Source organism: Telmatherina bonti (assembly GCF_933228915.1).
Source record: "Telmatherina bonti genome assembly, chromosome: 3".
Lineage (NCBI taxonomy): Eukaryota > Metazoa > Chordata > Actinopteri > Atheriniformes > Telmatherinidae > Telmatherina > Telmatherina bonti.
The window spans coordinates 25,809,831-25,824,291 of NC_136621.1; the positions used below are offsets into that span (position 1 = coordinate 25,809,831).

At 36.6% G+C, this 14,461-nt stretch overlaps 2 protein-coding genes across 3 annotated transcripts in view; both read left to right on the forward strand.

The window, feature by feature from the left end:
- Nucleotides 1-2,816: 2,816 nt before the first annotated feature.
- cacng3a (calcium channel, voltage-dependent, gamma subunit 3a) lies at nt 2,817-7,851 on the forward strand (the record flags this gene model as incomplete). The annotated part of the gene is made up of 4 exons (XM_079264460.1): nt 2,817-3,027; nt 6,776-6,859; nt 6,955-7,095; nt 7,280-7,851. 4 exons carry the CDS (start codon nt 2,817-2,819, stop codon nt 7,849-7,851), a joined length of 1,008 nt encoding a protein of 335 aa, XP_079120586.1.
- A 1,761-nt stretch (nt 7,852-9,612) lies between these two features.
- Nucleotides 9,613-14,461, forward strand: part of LOC306754363 (uncharacterized protein) — a 14,606-nt gene continuing 9,757 nt past the window's right edge. For both annotated transcript variants that reach the window (XM_079238350.1, XM_079238351.1), the window contains exons 1-5: nt 9,613-10,680; nt 11,607-11,706; nt 11,933-11,972; nt 14,269-14,310; nt 14,461. The exon at nt 14,461 is cut by the window's right edge and continues 88 nt beyond it. In XM_079238350.1, coding sequence (XP_079094476.1) covers nt 10,515-10,680; nt 11,607-11,706; nt 11,933-11,972; nt 14,269-14,310; nt 14,461 — 349 coding nt within the window. In that variant the 5' untranslated portion in view covers nt 9,613-10,514. The remainder of the gene's footprint in view (nt 10,681-11,606; nt 11,707-11,932; nt 11,973-14,268; nt 14,311-14,460) is intronic.

Here is a 14,461-nt window from a genome sequence, read left to right on the forward strand (position 1 = left end):
ACAAGAGAGCCCTATGACCTAAAAAGCTAGAAAAATAGCAAGCTTTGAACTGTGATGCTTCATGACATTGGTGCATTGGTTTGTTACACTGAGTTGGAAAGAAAATAGCACATCCCAGATGGCAACATTTCTTATCAGAACTGGCAGAAATACAAACTGGTTTCCTATACAGATGGATAACAAAACCTACTCTGTCATAATGCTGTTTGCTGATTTCAGGCTAGCATTAAAGCTGCTTCACAAAGTAATCTGTCTGGGTGCCTCTGACACAATTCAGTACTAACAGACTGTAGGAAACCCACCAGTTTCTGAGCTCATTCTCATCTTGCTCCCTCTACTCTCATAACTGCTTATTCAGACATGATGGGCAATCTATTTGGAACTGGTTTACCACAGCAGTCTGAAGTGTCATATCACAAAGAAGTAGTGCACATGAAAAACAGGATTACTGGTTTCATAACAGAGGGAATAAAAATCTATACCCTGGTCTAAATTTATGAAGAGTTGGAGTATAGTCATGATACATATCACATTTACTTAAGAAGGCTTTTTACTGTACTACCATACTTATGAGCAAATTAGCCTTAACTTTGTTACTTAGCTCCCTTCTATGTGGCCAAAATAGCCATTAACTGTCAGGCCATTAAATCAGGGATCCCCAATTCTGGTCCTAACCCTGCTCTAGATTAGCAATAAATCCTAGATTTGAAGGCTACAAGGGAAACACACTTTTGAATGTTTATTCACAAAGGCACAGATTATCATTTATATCTTTCTACTGATGAGGTGTATTTGCAGTGCCCAAACAATACTAAAGGGCAGTATCCACTACAGTCACAGCCAGCTTTACACCGCTGAAGCAATAGAGACTTATAGTGTGTCTTCTTTTAGTTTTCTTTGTCAGGTTTAGACCTTTAAAATGAATATAGACTTTATTTTTTATGAGTAGCATTCAGACAGCCTCTGCAGTTTAGGGAGACAATCTAAATTTGTAAAGATAATGAAACTGACTGTTGAGATTTAATCAGCTGATTCCAGAAATGTATCATTTGGGAACTAATGTTTCAGTCTGAGCAAGTATCTTTAATCCACTATAAACTATCTACTGGGATATGAAAATAACTTAAAGCTATTTATTTTAGATATGGTGAAACCACCATGCAATGTAAAATGTCACTTCAGAATTAGTCTTGAAACTGATTGATAACTAACACTGTGATCAGGTTTGTTTTCTGTTCAGATTATATTACATTAATAATAATCCTCATAAATACAGTGCACATTGATCTGTATTGGCTTTTTGTAGGTAGATATGCTAAGATATCTACTTATTTCAAAGTTTAGAAGTATACTGTCTTTGTGCTTAAATAAAAGCTCAGCAAACTTATACTATAATCAGAATAAAAAAAGTCATTATTCTCATTTCTCAATGATCTGTGTAAGATTTGTGTTATTTGCTCTAAATACTGCTGACAATATGAAAATAAAAAAACATGCAATGAGTTTAGATTTTCTGGACAAAGCTCCTTAAGAACTGATATCCAACCATTTATATTCTATTCTAATATTATATTAAGGCTGTTTTTTTTATGTGAAATCCTAAAAAAAAAAAATAAATAAACTTGAATAAAGGAATAACATAAATGGTATTGTAGAAACAACTTTAAAATTTCAAGCTAAAAGAAAACAAAACCATCGAAATTATACACAGTAAAATTTAAAAGCTCTCAGAGCTTTCAACTTTACTTTATCGGGGAGTAGACGTTTCAAGCATACATATTAATTTTGTTGTGTTGCTAAAGTTAGCAAAAGCTTTAAAAAATGTGAACAGCATAGTTTACGTCAAGGCTATTTCAGCTGTATTCTGTCAGGGCCCAAGTCCTGGAGATTTTCAATGAATCTATGCTGCAACACAATAGATGGATCCAACAGCTGATGAAGTTCTGCACAATGACTCATTCCTTTGAGTCAGGTGTGTTGAAGCAGGTATACATTGAAAACCTGCAGGACCGCAGCACTTGAAGGACCAAGTTGAATAGCCCTGGTCTAAATGGAAACTTGTCTTAATTTTAATCGCCAGTAGTGGGATAAAAAAAAAAAAAAATCTGTGAGTTGGAGATACAGAAGTAAACAAAATTTTCAACAACATAAAAAAGCAATTTTTTCCTTCCAAGATCCATATTTTTGTGGCACTGCCCTAATAAAATGTGACGTTTGACATTTTGAAATATTTCATAAGTTTGAACTGACAAATAAACTTAGCAAAAGCTCTCTGCGGTGTTTTTAGAAACCTACAATGTGTTCCCAGTGGTTCCCAGGACTACTGTGTCGCTATCCATGGTTCTGAACTTGGTGGCCAACATAACACGTGCATGAACACACACTGTCAGGCGGAGCTATCCTGCAGGCTGAGCTTCAGTGTGGAGCTTCAACACAATACAACGACTTCAGAGAATCGCTCCTGGTAAAGTTTGTTCCAAACTACTTTATTCGGGCAGTCCTACTTTTCTGTCGTCCAGTTTTATTGCTCCGTATCAAGAAAAAGAGTCCATCTCCGTGGCTTTGACATGGGGACGTCTCAACGCTTTGAACAAAGTTTGGTGCACAGGAAGAACGTCTCCTACAGTGACCCAGCGATGTGAGTTTTGCGCAAACTGCATAGAATAATGCATTCAAAATACGTGCTTCCCTTAGCTGACAGGAGCCACACCAAGATAAGACATCAGGAGTTGGTTCTGGACACTTTCTAAATCCCACAAGTGTCGGTTCTCTGGTGGACTCCCCGGTGCGGAGGAGGAGGTGAAGACGAGGCCGACATGAGGGTGTGTAACCGCGGGGTTATGATGCTTCTGACCACGGCGGGGGCCTTCTGCGCCTTCAGCCTCATGACCATAGCCGTGGGCACGGATTATTGGTTGTATTCCCGGGGGATGTGCCGGTCCAAGAGCCAGACGGACAACGACACCGTCCACAAGAACGAAGAAGTCCTAACCCACTCAGGTTTGTGGAGGACCTGCTGCACCGAAGGTAGGAGACACTTCTGTATGTTATGTCTGATAACTCTCTTATTTATTTTGTTCATTCATTAAGAGAAAAGATTTCACTATTCTAGTTTCTGTAATAAGCATATTTATTACATAGGCTACTAAAATAATGTTCTTTTTTCACAAAACTGTAATATATTTTTTTGTATCCATTTCCTATAAATATTTTCATTCAATCATCTATTTAGATTATCTGGTACCATCCAGCTTACAATGTCAAATATAGAAGAAAGAAATGTTATTATATTGTAATGACTATAAACATAGCTTCGTTTTTTAAATTTCTTTTTTAAATTTAAATAAATCATCATGCTTGGTCTCTAATTTGTTCATTTTAAAAGAAAAAAAAAAGTAAGAATAATGAAAAAATGGGTAAGAAAGCTTATTCTTTAAAGTGGAACAGAAAATATAAATACTTTTACTTGGCAACAGATGGAATAAAAATATATTTATCTTTTTGTTTGTTTGTTTGTTTCTTAAACACTAAATAGCAGATGAAATGTGAAGAGTGAATCAAATAATCTGTAAATGCACATGATGTCGATCAAGGTTTATTCAAAAGTTAACACAAAACAAACCACACTTTTTATGTTCAGTCAGTGTGTTCAATTTACGTTTTATTTTTTATTTTTTTTTATCCAAAATTGTGTTTGTATTCAACCTCTTATAAACAGACCACTTGACCACACAGAGCATCCTGAGATGAGGATATACCTTAACAACTTTGTACTAAGTACTTGTTGTACTTGTACTTATGTTTTATACCTATCAAGTCCTTTCATGTTTTCATCTCAAATATTAAAATGGAGATATTAAAATAATTACAAATAAAAGACTTAGTAGGTAAACAGACTTCTATTCACCATCTGCATCTGCTTTCTTTTGGTGTAGCACAGAAAGCTTTGAGGGTAACACAACTCACAACTAAGGATGTGCTAAGATAAAGAAAATAGCAGGGATCAAGTTCTGGATCTGGGATGTATGGGAATGATGTAATCAGTTGTGCTTTGCTTTTTTAATTAACTTATTTCTTTCACTTACATGTCACACATTGGCTTTGCTTATTTTGTGAATGAATAGAAAATATCCACGCCCTTTTCTTTAACATCTTAACCCTGATTTTTATCCTCTGGTCCTCTCAGCCCCTCCCTCTCTGACTGCCTCACCCTGCTTTAAAATGGTTTAATTGATGAGGCAACAAAGCATGCAGAGGACATCAATGTTTCAGCTATCCTTTGTGTGTGGATGTTTGAGCCACTAACTAAAAGCCACAAACAGGCAGGGAGATCTATAGTTAAAAGCTACCAGGCCAACCTTTTCAAGCACAGGATCGGGGCAAAATGGTAGTTAGCACCAAGGTTATGCGTTTAAGTGGTTGTATATACTTATTTTACAAATGGTTTTGTAACTAAACTCTGCAGGAGAGGTTTACCATAAGGTAAAATAGCCATCTTTCAGAGTCAAAACGCTCATGTGAAACTCTTCTAAATCAAGTTCTTCATTCGTAAATACATTGAATTGAAAGAGAAAATAAAAAGGTTTCAGATGTTACTGCGTATCGCTTTGTGTCCTAACAATGATCTGAATGCATGTTCTCTCTGTGGTGTTTTCTCACTTACCATGGCCGAGTTGTAACAACTGAATCAGTTTTGTTTTAGTAACCATAACAACTATGCCACACAATCAATACCGGTCAATCAGTGTGCCACACAGGAACAAATTCATCAATATATTCCTATGTTTGAAAATGTTTAAAAGCATTGGGCCAGTTGATTGCAGGAAACATAAATCCAGCTGACCTGCATATTAAAATACATAACAACATAGGATGTTTGTCAGCTAGCAAGTATATGACCAAATATTTCTGCAATAAAGGAAACGTCAGTAAACAAAGTGGTGCAGGAAAATTCTTTGCTTCAGTTGCATTCAGTAATACTAGCACCCAAAATCTGCTGGTGTGTTCAGATATGGCTGTTTTTATATATATAGCCTACTGCTGAATATAAATACCACTAAAAAATCTAAACTAATATCTTATTTTCCATTTCACTCCCCATTCTTTCTCATACTTACTGAACCGTCTCCCTTAAAAGCTACAACCTCCACATGAGACAAGAAATCTAAGAAAAGAAAAATACTGTCCAATAACTAGATCAGTTTTCAAAGAGTAAGATATCTCTCTTGTACTTTGTTAACCACATGGTCTCTAGGGTGGAAATGAGTAGCTTGTCCAACAAAAAAAGCAGACAAAATCAACTGTGTAAGGTTTACAGAGAGTAAAAACACACATCTCAAATTTTTTCACAGAGAAGTTTTCAATAGTTACGTTTGTTAACATGGTCTTGACTCACTTTTTTATTTAGTGTATCACCATTATCTAAAGAAATGTGAAAAAAAAAATCAATTTGCATATTTTTTAAGGTATTAATTTGGTAAAAACTATAGATTAGTAACAAACAAAATACCTAAATTAAATTAATTGGATTTGGTCATAGGAAAGCTTGTGTTAATATTGCACTTCACCCATTTATGAGTATTGATAGGATAATAAATGAAAACATTATCAAAACTAATTAAATTGGTTTAGATTTACTGGTACATTATTTATTGTCTTAGTCGGATTATGAAGATTGTCTTTTTGTTATTTCAGGATAGAAATAGACATCGCTATTTAAAAAAAAAAAAAAAATCTATTTCTTCTGGTTCATGTCATATTATTTGGACACCTGCTCATTCACATCTGTAGAACTGCCAGGCTTCTGAACGGGAAAGTTAAGATAAGGTGCTGCTTTTTTGCTGAGTTGCTGTAAGCCAAACAAGTAACAAAACAAGCGTTTAGTCTACTTAAGGGTCACAAGAAGTTAGAGCCCATCCCAGCAATCATTGGGCAAGAGGTGAGGTACACCCTGGACAGCTCACCAGTCCACTACAGCATTTTTTTTAGTTAAGAACTTTAAATTTTATCTATTGAGACATTCACATTACAGAAATGCAACATTATTATTATTATGCAAAATGTTCATTCACTCTGACTTCTCCGATGTGCCTCTTAGGGAATACTTCACAAGTTTAGTTCTCATGGAAGTACGTGAATAATTTCATCTCTAGTGTTTGACTTAAGTGAGCACACAATTAGGATACAAGTTATTCAGTCTGTTTATATGTTTATTTTAAAAGGAACACTGTACACTATCATATGTTGTACATGTGAAATAAAGCACTTCCCATCTCAAAATAAAATCGTTCATAACAATCCAGATTTCTGAATTTTTGTACACAATGTGCACATTACATTTAATTCTTTTACTTCTTAGGGCCCAGACAAATCCATTAATTTGCATCACAGGGGAAGCTGAATGTTTGGTAATTAAAGTGATATTTTGTTTTTTTCTGCAGAAAGATAATGTTAAGTAGCAGTGAGTGGACACAGTCAGAGCACTATGTAAAATCATTGAGCAATGTTTATCTTTTGCTGAATACCATTGGGTTGTTAATCACACACAATGCCAACTCTCAGCTGTCAGTACTGACTGGTATGAACTTTATTGTGTTGATAAAATCACACAAATTCTTCAAATCTGCAGCGCATTTGTGGAGCTAAACTACACCAAAACAGACAAAAATGAGCTCTTTAGATGACTGCTGCCACATTTAACCCAAGCCTGTGTATGTGAGAATGTATTCAGATATACTGGATCACAGATAAACTCTTCATCTTTGTGCTTACTCAGGGATATTTCAGGGTGTTTGCAAAAACATCGACCACTTTGCTGAAGATGGAGACTATGAGCAGGATGCTGCAGAGTACTTACTTAGTGAGTAGTAATGAAGTACATATAACAGTGAAAACCGACCGCTAAGTTAGTGATTTCATGACCTAAACACCCCCTTGTCATCCTGTTCTCCTCAGGAGCAGTACGAGCATCCAGCCTCTTCCCCATCCTCAGTGTGGGATTATTATTTCTCGGGGGTATGTGTGTAGCTGCCAGTGAGTTCTACAAGTCACGCTACAATGTCATTCTCAGTGCTGGTATTCTCTTTGTCTCTGCAGGTCAGACACAAACACATCGCATTTTTTTCTTGAATGAAATATGTTATTAAATTGTTTTTTGTTCCTGTTGTCTTTTTATTATTATTGTTATTTCTCAGAGTCTTTGTTCTTCAAAGCACTCTAATGTGAGTCATTGGGTTTCCACATGACGTGACCCTCTTCATCCCTCTGAACTCTTTTTTAGGTCTCAGTAACATCATTGGCATCATTGTGTACATATCAGCCAACTCAGGTGACCCAAGCCAGAGTGATAACAAGAAGAGCTACTCTTATGGCTGGTCCTTTTATTTTGGGGCTCTTTCCTTTGTGCTGGCTGAGATGGTGGGCGTCCTGGCAGTGCACGTGTTCATAGAAAAACACAGGCAGCTGCGCACTAAAGGCAGGCCTTCACTCATAAAGCCTCCCATTTCCCGCAACTCATCTTACTATCGCAACCGTTACTACCAAAACCGTAGCCGCCGTTACAGTTACAAAAGCAACCACAGCACAGGGGACTCCACCTCACACACCTATCAAATGCCACTGGGGCATGACCGAGAGCCACCCATCTCCACCGAATCCAAAGTTGCTGCCATGGCAGGATTACCCACACCACTGACAATGGACTCCGAGTTCATGCTGTACACCTTAACCTCACCTCTCAATGATGGCACATTCAACATGGCTGTGGATGATTTACCAACTGCAGCAGCTCACAACAACACAGAGATGCTGCCAGGAAACTGTGCGTCCAGTAGAAGGACAACGCCTGTGTGAAAGGACAAGATCTGAAAAGGTGATTAAAACACAAGAGGAAAGTCAGTGAAAGGAGAACTTTGACAGAAAGGAAGTCATACTGCCATGTTGGTTTGGAAAAAGTTTTTTCTCTCTGGCAATCAATCATTTCAGCTCAAGACTGAACCAGTTTATTTGATTTGATGTTGTGTTACGTTGTGAGAAATAGAATACATCAGCAATAGCACAATTTTGAGATTGTTCTATTTAGTATCTGTAAAGCTACTCATGTGAATGATACACAATCACATAGAAATAAAAGATGCCAAACCTGCCCATGACATAGTTCAGTTCCCATCCTCCTTTTGTGTCCTAAATGCTCAAAATCGAAACCCCATTAAAAGCATTAGAGCCCACCCTCTCTGTCTTTCACTGTGTCTGATTGTGCATCTTAGTGTGAATTACAAATGTGAGCATGCACATGTGTAACAAATGTTTCTGCCATTACGGTTATTTAACTTAACCTCTGTTTACATCAATAAAGCTTATAAATTTGAATAAGTTTTACTTCTGTTTCTTCTGGAGTGCTGCTGTTGTCGCACTGAAATCTCCCCACTTTAGACGAAAAAAGCTCTTATCTTATCTTACAACAAGTACAGTCCAGAGTTTTAGTGTTGTTTGTGTATTGTACAGAGAACTCAGGTGTCTCTGTGTGTAAGTGAATATTCAAATGTCTGCCCTTGCATTCATTACTTGAGTACAAATGAACTTTGCTATGAACAAAGCCTGAACCCATTCATCAGAAATAATTGCCCCCCTCAGTGCTGACAAACTAACAAGGCCTTGCTGTGTGTGAACATGCATGAATGAGCTGTGTTACAGGTGAAGGTAAGACAGGACAAACAGCTCTGAAAGGTATACAGTGCATCAGCACAACATCAGGTTTACAGAAGAACATTGAACGTTACCATGGCAGCAGCAGCATTTAGGGGAACATTTAATACAGTTGTGGTAAATTCAGTCACACAAGAAATTACTTGACAATGCTACCAGGCATGCTGCAGTTACCTTTTGAACTCTACAAATGATTTCACTTTTTAACAGTGCCTAACATTCAAAAGAGCAAACCACACTTTGTGAGCTAATAGTCTTCTAATTATATCATTTGAGGGTGCTGCACTTTGATCCTGTTTTGAAGATGTTCATGACAAAATCCTGGTAGAAAGATTCCGTTTGGCATTCTAATCCTCTTGTGTACAACACCTCTGATGTACTATGTAAGTACTGTCATTAAGTCAACTCACTCTGGGCATACATAAAAATATAGCTGAAGGTACAGTTGGTCGGTGCATCAGCTGCTTAATTTCTAATTAACTAAGATATACCAATAAAAACCCTGCTTCTGTCAATGAGAAAAAACTAATTACTCATTTGTTACAATCAAAGTGATTAGATGGCGACGAGAATAGATAGATAGATAGATAGATAGATAGATAGATAGATAGATAGATAGATAGATAGATAGATAGAACGGTATTTCAGTAACAAAAAAGAAATGGGGATTAAATGAAAAAATGACAACAAATAAATAATCAAGATAACATCATAGAGAACAATTAACTTTTCAAAGAAATAGTTTAATTTGCGTTAAAATGGATACCCCGCAATTTATATTATGACTTCGTGTTTCCCGGTGAAGAATGGGAACGTTTTACTGCCTACGAGTGGAGATAACCTCTTTTTTTTTTTACACACTCTTTGTAAAATCCCAGCTACATCCGGTTCCTACCAGCGCCATTTTGATGAAACAGCGAAGATAGGAGCAGCTTGGACCACCTAAATGGATTTTATGTATTTACTCTGAAGAATCATCCGGATAAGTGTTTTTCTTTTTGGAAAACTATCGTGGATCGAAGTGGAACCTTTGCTCCCTGGTTATGAAACTGGCGGATTGTGTCAGTTAATTCGACAGTTACCGATATTGGTGCAACTGCGTTAACCATTAGCTTAGCTTTTGTCTGGTGTTTCATAATGTGTCGAGGCATGATTAGCTAACATGCTAGCAGTAACATTTACACGGTACATTGCCATTTCAGGATAACATTTTGAGGTCCGACTAAAGTTAATACTGTTGACTCGTTGGGGAACTTTTGTGGACTTTTTGTGGGGCGCGGTAGTCTGTTTATATTTGGTAAATAAGGACATTTTCAGAAGGGTAAAACATTGCTTCAAAGACTGATGGTCGGGAATCCAAAGGCCCGCTGCTAGCTACAAGAGCGGCTCGCAGCGCGCTGGTTTGGGCTTTTCAGCAAGGACAATACACTCAGGACTTGGCCTCATTTATATCCATGTATTTGTGCTGCATGGACTATCCTGGATTTGCTCGCACCCTGATGTATTTTATTGGACTTTGAAGAACTGACGAGGTACCCAGTGCCTCTCAATGGCGCTCTGGCCTCACACCTCGTATATTTTTCTTTGGCAATATTAAGGACTCTGTCGTCATCTGCGAGCTGAACCTTTTTCCATTTTATCCTTTTCTTTGTCAAGTGTTTCAACGCATTTAAAGAAGGTTTACCAATTAAAGTCACCACATTTAGCCTCCTGTGTTCAGTGTTGACGCTGTTTAATTTTCTTATAACAGGCCTGTGTTCATTTTTCCCACTTGTGCTTGGTTGACCGTATTGGTGCTTAGACCTGTAAAAATGTCGTGTGTTCACTATAAGTTCTCTTCCAAACTGGACTACAACACAGTCACTTTCGATGGGCTTCATATCACTCTCAGCGAGCTGAAAAGGCAGATTATGGCCCGGGAGCGCCTCAAGGCCACAGACTGCGACCTGCAGATCACTAATGCGCAGACTCGAGAAGGTATTTCATCATGACAAATGACACGCTGGTTGATTTAAAAACAACAAAAAACTCAGTCTTTTGAGATGGAATACTGTTTATGGGTTGACATTTTTAATGGGGTTGTTGAGCTAAAGCAACCAAGCCTGGGTTTTTGCTATTAAATGAGCTATGTTTCAGGGCGGCAGTGAAAGAATCTTTTTACTGAAAAGTCAACAAATTATTATTTTCTTTAAAACATTGGATCTGAAGGGCAATGCTAGACTGTCATAATTATACAAGTCCTGAAAGTATTTCAGGCTTATTTAAATTTTTCTTAAGAATATTTATATATGTTTGAAACAATGATTTATGCTTAATGGTTAGTTTATGTACCTCTGACCGTGTCCATTTGACAAACTATGTCATAACGTGATTTTAAAATTACTACCTTTGTAATGCTTTGTGTATCGTCATAGCTTTGGTAGAGATAAAGGCTTGCAGAAAGTTGAAATGCTGCATTTTGACCATGAAAATCTGAATATCATTGTAGTTATGGTCTCTCATATACATACTGTTTGTTAGTTGTTTTTTTTTTACGTAGTTGTTGTTTTTTCCTCCTACAATCAGCACAACCTTATCAACTGACAAATACTTAACTTTAGTTCAGAAACAAAGGGGCTGTAAAATGATAAGATCAATCAATCTTTCCTATGCAGATTATTTATTACCAAATAAAAAGTTTGTTCTTAGATTGTGAGCCACCTTTTTGGAGAAATTATACCATCTTGAAAGCCCATAAACTTAAGATTAGTTTTTTTGTTTTTTCATGCAGCATTGTAGCTAATATAACTTTGCGTTTTCTTTTTTTTTGTTTTTGTTAGTTTTTGGGTTTTTTTTTTTTTCTTTTTATTGTGAGCAAATTTAAGGGTGTAATATTTTCAAATAATTTAAATTGTTTTTTGCAGAATATACAGACGATGAAGCCCACATCCCAAAACACTCATCTGTGATCGTCCGCCGCACTCCAATTGGTGGAGTAAAACCCGCTGGCAGGACGTTCATTGTGTGGGTATATTTATAATATAAATGTGATAAGTGAGTCACATTGGAGAAGTGAGGTTGCTAATTCAAACATCTAATAGTGCCATCTCTAGTTTTGTTTGTTTTGTTTTGTGTGTGTGTTTTGTTGTCAATTTTCCACAGCTCAATGCCATATAGAAGAAGACCTGACCTTAGGTTGGCAGTAGAGTTCTGTCAGCAGCTGATGATTTCTTTCTCTTGGTTTTTGTAGAGATCGTTCTGACACAGCTGTTGTGGGATCATCAAGACCCGTATGTAAAACAAACCCAAAACAACACTCTCTCCTCCTCCACCTCTCTCTCTCCCTCTCTTTCTGACTATTTTTCTTGAGAACATTCTGTCAACAAAGATCAAGTTGTATCTAAACTTCTCTATATGTTTGCAACATTTGTGTTGAGATTTCAACCTCTGTTATTTTATGTCTTATATGGGAAAGGAGTCCTGAAGTCACCCTAGTTAAAATAATTTGTTTCTTTAAAGACCTTGATTTTGTTTATTTTTTTATAATTAAGCAGGCTTAAGTGCATTTTTGCTAAAAGATATGACGTCAAAAGAAACAGACTAGGAACCACTGTTTTAATGATGCTTTGAACTAACTGTTTAACTGTTGCCACATAATTTCCTGAGAAATTATTTTAAAGTGACTGTATTTCATAATGAAATGGTTTTGTACCCTGCATCAGGTCAGGCAAATGTATTTTTAAGGGATTTGTAAAAGGAAAAAAAATGGTGTTTTCTGTATTGATAATTCATTGTAATTTATTTTCTGTGAAAGTATTTTATTTATCTGGTTGAAGAACCTAAAGAAGTAAAGTGTGGCTTAAATTGATTGTAATGAACTTTAATAATGGTATTTATAAGACTAAAGTTGTGTGAGCGGAGTCCATTTGATAGTGGTTTTTCTTTCATTTTAAAAGCGTGCCCTGCTAAACAAATTCTCTCCCATCTGTTGTTCAGTAACAATCATCAATGTCAATTGTTCTGTCTTGTATAAATTCATCATGAAGATGTTCTGTTTTTGCCTCTAGCATGGACTGCGCAAAACAGTTTTGAAGGCTCACATGATTTACCCTGCTGAGTTGCATAGATTCAGTTTCTAAGTTCCTCTTTTGCAAAAAAACTCGGTAAAATTAAAAGTGTATTGTTGCAACTTTAATGTTGGAGGGGTCAGTAAAAAGACAGTTTTTCTAAGTATGATGCTGTGATTTGGCCTCTCAACTGTAATGCTGTGACACAACCACAGAGTACCAACGTATAATCAGTAAAGTAAATGCCCTGTGAATCTCCTTGAGGCCTCCCATGGTTGCTGCAGTGACAAGTATGCTGGTGTAGTGTGTCCTGTAAGCTGCAGAACCTGTCAATAAAGTTGTTCAGTGGTTCAGTGTCAGAACCGCTTGCACCAGATCCCTGTGTGTTCCCTCTGCAGCATACTGCTATAACCAGTTTTTCCTCTGAGCCCTGCGGATTATGGACATCCAGCCTTTCTTGTTTTTTTAACAGATCGTTTTTAGAAAAATTGAGCAGAGGTAGAAAACGAGCTTTTGTCTGTGTTTGACATTTCTAAATCTTGAGCTGTGTTACATAGACACGTGATCTCTAACTCTGTAGTAGTTTCAGGACTTGTAACGGACCATTTAAAGGCATTAATATATTTTGTACTTAGGGTGATTTATAGTGAAAAAGAAATTGAAACCAGCTCTACATATTTTGACACTTGAAAAGGCTTGTATTTTTTAATGGTTTGGAAACACTTTATGTGTCAGCTCACAAGGTTTCCTAAAAACAAGCTTAAAACAGTGAAATTGTGAACTTTTTATTTTTATCTTACAAGGTAGTGCAAAACTTTAAATGCTTGTGGCCCAGTGAAGCAAAACTGCAGGTTGTGCCAGTTGTGTACTTTTAGAATTTGCTGATATGCCCGCATAGTTTGAAAGTTATGGCTTGTTTAAAAAGGTTAAAATTACGAAAAATATGCAGGCCTAGACTTGTGTGGAGAAGTAATTGAAGCAAGTGTATCCAATACATGGAATACCTTCCAGTTATAGTTGTAAAAAATGTGGATTTGAATTTAAATGGCATGGATTTATCGTGAATTTGTACGATCAAATATGTGAGAAATAGTAAGAGTTGCAAAGTTTTTAACCATTGGCAAAAGGGTAATTGTGGCACTGGCATGAATGCTTTTGGGTTTTCTTTAACAACTTTTTTTTTTACATTGTATCATTTAATACTTTCCATGTAAATAGCTTCAGACAAGCAATCAGGGTTTTTATATTTGTTTTAGTAAGGCTTTTATTGGTTTTTTTTGTATTAAAAAAAAAAAAAGAAAATGAGACAACGGGCGAAAATCATGAGCATGATTTATAATCCGTGCTCGCTTGTGCAAATGTGCATTTCATGTGCTTTAAGTGTGCAGCAAAGACCCTAATAGTACGAAGACTTGAGTGGATTGGACACAGATGTGGTGGGAAACTGTCTGGACTCTTCCAGTGTAAATCTAATGGACTTATTAACACCTTTAATTTATATACTCTGATTCTCCTGCAGACGGATTCTTCTCCTTCTCTGTCTCTTGCTCAACTAGCTAAGGTAGAGTTTCTGTACAAGCTTGTTCTCTCAAAAAGCATTTCTTCAATTATAATAAATTTGTTTTTTTGTTTGTTTATTCATTCAGTTATTTTTAGAGAAGAGCTGGTATTGTCCTTTTCTCTTAATTTTCTCCTTTCCGTTGTCTTATAGA